The sequence below is a fragment of the Seriola lalandi genome, unplaced genomic scaffold (assembly GCF_002814215.2).
Source record: "Seriola lalandi dorsalis isolate HSWRI2012SDOR001 ecotype SW California unplaced genomic scaffold, Sedor1 jcf7180002052111, whole genome shotgun sequence".
Lineage (NCBI taxonomy): Eukaryota > Metazoa > Chordata > Actinopteri > Carangiformes > Carangidae > Seriola > Seriola lalandi.
Genome location: NW_019522664.1, coordinates 153620 through 165188, shown reverse-complemented (window position 1 = coordinate 165188; position 11569 = coordinate 153620). Strand labels below are relative to the sequence as shown.

At 41.3% G+C, this 11569-nt stretch overlaps 1 protein-coding gene across 1 annotated transcript in view; it reads right to left on the bottom strand.

The window, feature by feature from the left end:
* Positions 1 to 11569, bottom strand: part of pitpnm2 (phosphatidylinositol transfer protein, membrane-associated 2) — a 45239-nt gene that overhangs the window by 21893 nt on the left and 11777 nt on the right. The window contains exon 3 of the mRNA XM_087172158.1: positions 5544 to 5812. Coding sequence (XP_087028284.1) covers positions 5544 to 5621 — 78 coding nt within the window. The 5' untranslated portion in view covers positions 5622 to 5812. The remainder of the gene's footprint in view (positions 1 to 5543; positions 5813 to 11569) is intronic.

Below are 11569 nucleotides of genomic sequence, written 5' to 3'. Positions count from 1 at the left end.
AACCGCCCTTAAATTTAAATATGTATATATTATTTTGTTCTTTTTAAAGAAACACTTATTCTATCTGTGACTGTGGTTACTGTTGTTATGTCTGATGTTATTTATTTTATTTTATTCTCATTTTGTAAGTTTGCATTCTGACTATCCAGCAAAAATAATAAACATATTTTTAAAAATAAACGGTGACAAAGTCTTTGAACAGACATTTAAACTCTGTGGTAGTTCCTGCTACAGTAGTTGAACTACATGTAATTTATCTGGTAGTTTAACTACGTTTCACAGTAGCTTGTGATTGTTCAGCTACACTCAGCTGTGCATAATGATTCAAGTAGTTAAATTACTGGGTTTTTTTTGCAAATGAAACTATGAATAACTTTGAAATCAGTTTATTTTACCATTTCTTCTGCTGAATCTCAGCTATTCTATTAATCAATGACATTCCCATGAACAGAGGGGTATTTTACTTTTTCTGGTTTATGTTATAACCTGTGAATGTGACTTTTTTTGTATTATATTCCATTGGAGCTTTGTTGCCAGGAGATAACGGGATAATTAAATATTAGCAGTATGACCTTTCTGGGCTTCCGTACATGGACATCGTCGATTTGATCTTTGATTTTTCTACAAAGCAGTTTGAACTAACACTTGCTGCTGGTAATTATTGGTAAAATAACAGACCTGCAGAGTAAAGAGTTATCAAAGTCTTTGAGTCCTTGAACGTGAACAAAGTTGCACCAAATATATAAAACACAGAGGGGATGAGTCAGAACTGGGCTGTGAGGAGAGGCACTCGTCCAGTTTGAAACAAAGACTGAAAAGCAAAAGAGTAAAGAAACGTTTTAAAGAGCCTCGGCCAATTTGCAAAGAAGGCAGCGAAGGGTTTCAGCAGCTGACAGGGGAAGAAAGATGAGGAGAAGAAGTGAAAGAAAACAGAGCCCGTGTCCAATCGGAGAAGTGCTGCCGGGTCGAGCAGACACTCTCAGGACCGCGTCCGTGGAATCATAATGGCTCTGGCTTTGCCGAGGGTCTCGCTTCTGCCGGGCTGAGCCGTCCCTGAATAATTTATGTGACACCACAAGGTTAGCATAAACCGGCGGTGCACGACTCCCCGTCCTCAGGTCCACGTAAACGTTCCTACAGCAGAACCTCATGCATCAAACGTTATCAGCCGCTGCTCAGAGGTTTCATTCTCCACTTCCATTCCTCAGCCTCTGTGGCTGCCGTCAGTCTGAGACCGGACCCTCATGTCTCAAACTGTCAGCAGCTCGCTGCTTCAATTAAATAAATGACTTGGCTTTTTTGCTTTTTTTGACGTCAGGTCAAAATTTTTATAAACTTTTACTTATGATTCATAAAAAAACTGGATGAAAATGTTCTTTTATTTTAAAAGAAAAACGAAGGATTTCGCTTCAAGAGCCGGAAAAACAAACAATCCTTCATTCCACCTTGAGCGCGCCTCTCCGCCGCCGCAGTTTTGGCATTAAACATTTGCTGCACTCCCTCACATCCAAACGTGTGTGACGATCTGTCTGTAGCTCAGGGTTTTCTCTGCCCTGAGCTCAGGCTCACAGATGAACTTCACAGAACTGTTGTATATATATATATATGTTTACACAAGCCTTTACACAGTCAGAAATGACACTGAGATACAGTTTCACAACTCTCCACACAGATGAAAATAATATTGCTACAATATCCCCCCCATACTGTAAACTCAGCTATAATTAGCTTTTATAATTGGAGGACGACCTGTTTTTGGAGACATAAAACAAAATGACAGGAACTGAATCAGTGCAATGTAATCCACTAACTGCAGCTTTTGCGACACTAAAGATGATCATTTATTGGTTGAAATTGAGTGTTGATTCCACTTTATGGTCATTTTAGAGGCTGCACTGAAATGTTTTGGGATTCTGTGACAGCTGTAATAAAATTACTACATTTACTTGGAGCCGTAATAAAGCTCCAGTTAACTAAGTTTCAAACTTTAAATCTTATTTTAGGTCCTTATGTTTTGCAGCTCGGGGGCTCCTCAGGAAGAATATATTTTAAAGTTTGTTTTTTCTCAACAGAACTAACAATGCAGACCAAATGATTATGTATATGTATAATAATAAAATAAAATAATTCCCTAAAACAGCTGCTCATTGGTTGGGGACTATTTTCAGTGGTGGATTAATCCACATTTGGTCTTAGTGAATATTATGGGAAGCAGGATGGTTGATGTGAAAGATAAAAAATAAATAAAAAGAAAAATACATTTGATGTAAAAATCATCGCAGCTACATTTCTAACCACCAGGACGCTCTCACCTCCACCTGCCAATCACAGCGTTTCAACCCGTTTCTTTCCCCTGACGGAGAGGGAAAGGTGTTATAACACCGAAACCTGTATCCAGCTCTGAGAGCGAGACATACTGTAATGTCGTCATGGCGATGCAGACTAAAACCATCATGTCTGCCCTCCCGCTCTCTCTCTCTATCCGACCCTCCCTTTCTTTCAGTCTCTATCTCTCTCTCATCCATATCACAAACAAATGATGGCAGCTTCTGCCATGCTGCGGCTGATGTCACCGGTTACCAGGGCAACCCGGCTCTCAGCTGTGACGCTGAGCGAGAGGAGGAGGAGGAGGAGGGGGGACCAGCAGCGGACGTGTGTGTGTGTGTGTGTGTGTGTGTGTGTGTGTGTGTGTGTGTGTGTGTGTGTGCATGTAAAAGTGTTCATTATCAAAGCTGATATTCAGGAGCATCTTCGACCAGTAAGAGTCGGAGGAGGAAGATCTCTCCGCCTTCTCACAGCTCCATCACTGCGCGTGGACGTGGAGTGTGAAGTTAAAACTGAGGGGGACAAAAAAACATGACTCTGACAAGTGGAAATGTTTTTTTTGTTTTTTTTCTTGACATCCGACTTCATCTTCTTTCCTTTCACTTCACACTGAATTTCTTCTTCATCTCAACCCGACCGGAGACACACAAACATCCGCCACAGCGCGCTGCCAAAGTGAATCAGCACAATGAAACCTCAAGAGAAACTACAGCAACAAACGACACCCACACTTCTCTTAATCTGATGATACACTGAGTTTCTGCTTCTGTGTAAAGTCCCCTCGCTAATTTTTTATCTATTTATTGTGTCTTTATTTAAACTTGGACATCACTGACGGGTAAATCCCTCATTCACAACGCTGTGGAGGAGATAAAAATACCATAATAATAACAGGTTTAAACAGAAATGAAAAGGTGAGAGGTTAAGAGTCTAACATGACCAGGAGGGACGTGGAGAATGAGCCGGTTATTAGCTGCAATGTAAACGAACGTGGACGTGAGATATGAAGGCAGTTTTTCAATAAGGGCTTTTTAAATAAACAAATACGAATGCAAATCATTTCAATCCGGTCACAGAGACGGACAGATAAGAGAAGAGGAAGTGAGTTTAATGTCAGCTTGTTCTTTAACATTATGGGAAATATGTGGATTTGCTTTCCTGCTGACATCACTGTAATATGTGTCTGTAAATAATAATAATAATAATAATAAACACAAACAGCCCGGCTCCGTCCAAGAGTTCACAAGTCTGCCTCTCTAACTCTCTCTAATGTTCACACTCTACCTCATTTATTTGATCCACTCAAACTCCTGCGTTCACACAGACTCATGTAAGATAATATTACATAAATATATGTTGAGATTCTGACTGAAGCTGAACCAGTTCTCCCAGCAGCTTCAGCTCCACTAACCCGTCACATATAGACAGACGGACGAAGTTCATATCATTATACCAGCAAATTAAAAGTTAAAACATAAAAAATCCATTTAGAGAAGCAGTCAGACTCATGATATTCAGTCATACTCTTGTTCTATTATCATACAACTCCAAGCCGATCTGTTGGTTTTGATGCGTTACTAACATCATTATGTCCATACAGTTTAATTTTCATGCAGAAGATTAATTATCCTCTGGAAACCTACCGACAAACAGACTCATCACAGTAATGATCTGCACATAACAACAAACTCAGCTCCTTGTTTCCCTTTTTCTTTTCCTGTCTCTCACAATAATTTTTATATGTAATTTTGTAAAAGTGTGTGTGTGTGTGTGTGTGTGTGTGTGTGTTTGTGTTTGAACAAAAATTATTACATGAAACACAATCCACAGGCAGATGGAGCACCATCTGGTCTGCAGAACAACACCACCGCCGCTGTGACCCTTTAACCATGTTCTTCACCGGCCCTGTTCTGGTACAGGGTGACACCATGACACCTTCAACTCCTGACCTCACACACACACACACACACACACACACACACACACACACACACACACTAACACACACCTCAACTCAAGACTCGTGTTAGCAAACCACCTGGATCGTCGCCCGCCGCAGAGAAAATACTCTCTTCTTCTCTGCTTCATTAACGAACCGGACTCTCACTGACTTCTCGTCAGATCCTTATCTGACGCATTCGCTCGTTAACAGACATCAACACCGAGCACTAGTTTTATTATTTAAATAGTTTCAGTGAAACCGAGCTGTCGGACTGGAGGCACGTTCCTCTGCGAGGTATTTTAATATCACTTCTCCTGGAGTTAAAATCAACATCACATCGTTTTCATTTCAATTTATATTCAACTTATATGATTATATCACATTTCAAGCCCTCCTCCAAAGTCCTGTTGGTTTTATCTGTTTACTATATTGTTTATTTATTGTTGAGTTTTATGCACTTTTATTACTAATTGTGAAGCTGCTGTTTTGAAAAGTGCTAAATAAATAAAGGTTATTAATTATTATTATTGTTTGTCGTCTCTCCCATTACACACACAGTTTAGGACCAAATAAAGTTTGACATTAGAGAATAGAATTTCACTTTTTTAGCATTTATACAAACATTTAATAAATAGTTTATAACACACTGTAATGTAGCTGTGAGCAAATATTATCAATGTGATTATTAATCTATTTGTAACTGTAACTCCGCTGCTCTATAAACAGATAACACAGTAAAAACAGCTGTAATAACATGAAATAATAGCAATGTAATTACTAATAAATACTTTACATTAAAAAAAAAAAACTTAAAATGTCCTTTTATCTACTTAAATGTTCATATGCTGCTAATAGATGCTAATATTTGAATTGTAACCAGTTATTACAAACTTTTTTTAAAGTGATAATCTCCTTCTTTTAACAGTAAATCTCTGATCCACTGATTTTGGTTTGTCAAGTGGAATAAACTGTAAAATATTTGGTAGTTGGAGAGTAATTTCTTCTTTCTGTGAAGGTTGTTCCACCTTTAAAACTTTATTTACAGCTGGTTTTTTATTTGTCTTTATTCGAAATGACACACTGAACAATCGGTCTATTAAGTGACAGTTTAGTGTTTTACTACGAACTGGAAAAAAATCTGTGTTTATCTTGAAATCTCTTCTTTAATGGAGTCTGGTGCTACACACTGTACACGCCGACATGTCTGAGCGAGATCATGTGACGTGGTGTTTCATAACGAACCTGTCTGGAGTGAAAAAATAAAACACACACTCACCTGGATCATGTAGAGCTGAGCGATGCGGTACTCCTCCACGCTCATCGGCATGGGGATACGATACTCCTTGATCAGCATGGTTGTGCCTGAATTGGGCCGACTCTCTGTGTGAGTGTGTGTGTGTGTGTGTGTGTGTGTGTGTGTGTGTGTGTGTGTGTGTGTGTCCAGAGGGGAAGGAGTGTAAGAGGGTAGACGCTCCTCTCTCGGTCGGCTTCGCTACCCGAGCAGCATGTTCAAGCGGCGAGGATGAGAGTCATCGTTATTCACACCTGAAACAGGAAGCAAAAATAAAAAACAGACTTTTAGTGGAATATGAAGATTTGAGCTTCTAGAGGAGGAGTCGCCATGTTTGTCTCGAGGATTAAACCCCCCCACCCCTCCTCTCTCTCTCTCTCTCTCTCTCTACACACACACAATCCAACACATCCTGTGTGTGACCTCCAGCCCTCCTACAGATCTATTACAAGGTAATCCACTGACCTAGCAACATCCCAGAAATCCCCCAGCAACCTAAATCCCAACTCAGTCCACACACTGAAGACGCAGCCTGGTTGAGGTATTTTTACTTTGTATGAATGAGGGAGATATTCCACCTTTTTACAGCTTTGCCTTGATTGTGCATAAAGATTATTTTTATTTTATCTAAAGTAAAAAAGGACATGTTGCTTGTAAATAAGAAATAAGAAAAACAGCGTCCGCTCCCCTTCCTCCTCCGGCGTCCGACACCCATCTATCCAAACGGCAGCGATGCAGCGTGACGTTTGTGAGGCCGTCCACCCGCCGCCGGTGACACAAGAGTCACAAACTAACGAGCGGTGAGCCGGCGGGGACGAGTGCGGGAGGGTCACATGACAATGGCTACTTAATCTAACACAGATTAAGACGGATTGTGAATCTGATGCTGATTTAACATGAGAGAGGGAAGAGGAGGGGCCGAGATGTCAGATGAAAAGTGGTGTGTGTGTGTGTGTGTGTGTGTGTGTGTGTGTGTCACAGTATGTCCATCTGTGCATGATTAGGTTATGCATGTTTGGTCAAGCTGCTGCAGCAGATGAACCGTAGAGGTCAGGATGTAGAGAGAAGACGACCTGAAAGATCTGACTGCAAACAACACGAGGCAACAACATCAGCTTCCTGACGTTATCTTTAAAAACATCTTCACTATATCTGTATCTTTTTTTTGTTTGTTTGGTGTGAACACACCCTTTAAAGTCGTTGTGGTGATCGTGTTAGGAAATACACGAGATACAAGAACACCTGCTCCAGTCAGCCAATCACGTGGCAGCAGATACAGGTCAGGAGCTTCGGTTAATGTTCACATCAAACATCAGAATCAGGACGAGCTGGTTGTTTCTGCAACTTTCTCTCTGGAGTTTTTAGTCAGAATGGAGCCAAAAAAAATAAAAAAAACCATCCAGTGAAAGTCGGAGGAGAACGAACAGACAAGTGGAAAAAAGAGTCTGTGAAACGGTGACGTTTTCCTCCCTGAATCCTGTGATGAACGAGTCCTTGACTTACAGAAGAACTGCCCCCCCCCCCCATGAAGCAAAGTGTGAGACGGAGACGGATGAAAACTGACACGTCGACAGAGTCACGCATGAAGACGAGGTTTTTTTTTATTTTTTATTTTTTTATTTGCCTCCGTCAGCAAAGTGGGCGATGACTCAGCAGATCAAAAAAAAAAAACCCAGCAGCCTGGATCCACTGAAAACAGTGAAGAAGACGACCGGTGCACAGTGAGAAAATACACTGATTAGTCCAATAATTGATAATTAAATTGTCAGAAAGTCAATCAGCAAGTATTCAAATAATAATTTAATCATTTTCTGTTGTTGGTGTTTCAAGCAACAACAAAAATAAAGAAGCAATACTTCTCTGTTTTTCTGGGAGGAGATGTTTCTCTGCTCTCTGGTATTTTATCGTCTAATGTGGCGCCTGCCGTGACCAACGGCTGAAGCCCATTAAAACGAACTTTAATGTGCAATGACACTGATGGCTGATAGATACCGGCTGTGACAAATCTGACACCCATTCAAGACGGGTCAGCGTCTCTCAGGGAAATGCTGAGAGATATTTCCCACAAGTCATTATGGTCTCAATCACCACATTCACTTCTTCCAGTGAGTGCGCTGGTGGCGGGCTCGAAAACTCATTAAGCCATTAATAAGATATTAAGGTTTATAGAGAGGCATGTGGGTGTTGATTGACAGGAGTCTTTATATACGGGCTCTAGACTTGTGTCGTATTTAAACCATCTAAAATACAAAAAAGGAAAGAAAAAGTATTTTAAATGAGTGTTTTGGGAGGTTAAACTATCTATTATTATTTTAGCTTTTAAATTAATTGACGTAAATTGTTTAAAGCTGCTATAATACATTTTTATATTAACGATAGATCACATGACACATGTTAAACGGTTTATATAAACCACACAAAAAAACGAGCCCACAGGTCGTCTGTGCAGCAGGTTTTTTACGACCCATAGTTACGTTTTGTTGCTAGGCGACATCTAGTGGCCGTAGTAATTATGACAGGAGCGAAAAGGGAAAAGTGTCGGTGACGTGGTATAAAGACCACGTCCAGGAGGAGGTTGGTGGTGGATGGATGAATATGATGCAGGAGAGCGGTGTTCGATTCCCGTGTGAGACTAACTGTTTATATTGTAACCATGACAACCAAGGAGATATATATATATATATTGTAAGTCCAGTGGAAACATGCTCTAAAATCAAAAGTTTTTATTTACTAATAACTTGAGCACTTAAACATTTAATTCCTGGACTCTAACTTGGCAGAAGACCACACTTCAATTACATTTTTCAGAATAACAGGGAGTACTTTACGAAGATGTGATGTAATGCTTTTCATCTCTCTCTCTCTCTGGGCGTAGAATATGGCTCTATTCCCTCTAATTACTTTGGGAATGTCCACTGCTGAGTTCAGGCCTAAACAAAGATCCCTTGGGCTTATGGCCAATTTCACACAGAGTTACCAAACCACAGCACGTAGAAAATTAGCTCTCCGCCTTCTCTGTGTAACTTTATCCTCTCTAATCCTTTTAACTGATGAAGTTTGCACCTCGTATTGTGGCATTAACGATAAAACATGGAGCCAATCATAAAGGAAGATCGGCTTTTACAGAAACCAGCAGCTGCTGTGTGGCTCAAATTGCCGCAACGGTGTGAAAACATTTTCACAATCGCCAAGAAAATCCAACAGAAGATTGTGTTCATGCAGCCGCTGGGAAATTTCAAACAATGCAATAGTTTTCCTGCTTAAATTTGAAAGCTTACTAATTGAACTCACAGCCAAAAATCACAGTCAGTGTCTGCTCCACACCACCACAGACAAAGTAAATGTCCCATCGCCACCACTAAGAGGGGGACTGGTTGCCAGCTGTCCTCTATCAAAGTGCCGTGTGATGGCAGAATGAAAAATCCCACAGCTAAATTGCACCAAATTTGCCACCGAGACAACCGACTCAGAGGAAAGCAGCGCCGGTCCATTAAACACAGCACCGTCTGCCAGCAGCCTGTTCCCAGAGGCCGCTCAACCGCCCCCGTGAAAAACACACCCCGGTCCACCCATTCAAATTACACTCAAACCCTCTGTGTGTGTGTGTGTGTGTGTGTGTGTGTGCACCATCCCACTGTGGCGATAGACAGTGAAGGTGTCAAGAGCTGAGACCACTTACCTCTGGAGCTGGATATTTACACACCTGTCTGCTCTTTTCTGCAGCTACAACAGCTCTAAGAAAAAAAACTAACTGCAAATAAGATCTGTTCTGCTCAGATGCAAAAGTTATTCTTTCAAAACCACAATGGTGCTGCACAAATCTTTAATATCTTGCTCCTTAGCTGCTAAATGCTCCACTATGTTCACCAGCTAATTGTCCTAATTACATAGAAGTAATTTGATAGCGAGTTAGAGGTAAATTTGTTTGTAGCACAAAACTCACGTACGACACGCAGCAACATCAGTCGTCTGTAGCTAGCCTGCGAAACGGCAGCTAGTAGCAGCGCCAAGAATTCACAGCATTAGCACATATTTAGTGAGAAATTACCTGTGTCCGTATCCCAGACATAACATTAGCATTAAAACAGTCACCTAAGCATGAAGAAATGTAACATTACACTAAAGAAAGTAATGACAGCATTATAACATAATTTATCTGACATACTTTTGAATGCTAATGTTACGTTTCGTCATGCTTAGGATACTTTTATCATTCTAACATTATTTTTTAATGCTAACATTACTTTTTAATGCATGAAGAAAAGTAGTAATGTTAGTACAAAAAAAGGTAATGTTAGTGTTAAAAATTATGTTAGCATGAAAAAAGTAGCCTCATCATGAAGAAAACTAACATTAGCATTAAGAAAAGTAATCTCAATTTTAAAAAAAAAAAAGTGATGTTAGCAAAACAAAAAATGTAAAATAAAATAAAAACCTAATGTTAGCATTAAAAAAACAAAGTTAGCATTCGTTACGAAAAGCTAAAACTTCACTCATAAGGAACCATGAAACTACCATGCAGCTAATTCTGCTCTGAGATTCTCTTCTCGAGATGTTGGAGATTTGTGCAGTTTAAAATCACAAAGACGACTCATCCTGTTGATCTAATAAGTTCTTGCACATCTCACAGTGACGTCACTGAGACCTGTTTATATGTGAGCTTCGGTTAATGTGCGACAGCCACGTTTAATTCATGAAAATCAAACCTACTATAAATTCCTTGGAACATATTGTAATCATATTTGCACGGGCAAATTTAAGAGCAAGGAGCCAGTGCATCATGTCTTTGTTACACCTCACAGTTTGATGCACCGGGATGAAATCTGATTCGATTCTTCAGCGGTTAGAGGAGCTACATGAGTCGTGCTGCGCTAACAAGATCCCCTGACGAGATTTCTCTGCTTTTGATAATCACAACAAACAGCACCACAGCATTCACTCACATCTGGAGGAACACGGCCACCGTGTCCAATGAATCAGATGACGTCTGCCGTGCACACAGGCACTGATGAGTACAGTTTCTCCAGGTTTCATGAACCCCCCGCCCCCCAAGAGTCAAGTACTGTACTGTGCTCTCTTGTTGCGTACTTCAATTCTTATTCAAATTAAGTGGAAGATCGACAATGAAAATTCAAGACATGCTACAGCAGCTCCGGCTAAACACCACCTAGAAAAGAAAAATAGCAGAATATCACCAGTTCCAAATGGTATTTAATGTGTTTTCTGTGTGAAGCATTACCTCCTGCAATGATTGATTTTCACAGCTTCCTCCCATCAGCACACGCTGCTCAGAAATGCACTGAACCCCGCAGCACATCACAACCACCCAACATGACCGTTAAACATGTGTTGCACACAACACAACACATTTCATCACCGGAGCACTCACGCTGATCCTGATGAATAAATCCCCCACACACACACACACACACACACACAAACACACACACCGCTCATCACATTCACGACTACCGTGCAGAAAATGACACATCTGAGAGCTGGAAGCCACCTGCAGATCCTCCACCTAATGTGTCTTCCTGCCGCCACAGTCCAACAGGCGGGCGTCCATGTTGCCATCATCTCATTTACCTGTGTTTTCATGACAGTGCAGTTGAGAGGGAGGAGATTGGGAAGAGGAAACAGCTCTGGGAGTGAAATCAGATGTTTACCTCGCGGGGAGAAGGAGCCACCTAAACACAGCCACCCAACAGATCCACCGAGCGGAGGCTCAGGGGCCGTTGCAGATCCTGGTCCCACAGAGACTCCCCAGCCCAGGCATCCTTCCACCCCATCCCTGCTCTCTGCTCCTTCCTCTGCCGTCTGCGGTCAGCCCATCCACACCGGCTCGACCCCCCTCCCCTCCGACTGGGAAGGGAGCCTCTCTTTTTAAATCCTCACTGTGAAATAAGAGAAGGTATCGATTCTCTCTCTCTCTCTCCTCCTCTTCCTCTCTTCTTCCCCCATCCACCGCTCTCTCTTCTCTTCTGTTTTTCCTCGCCCCCCACCCCCCC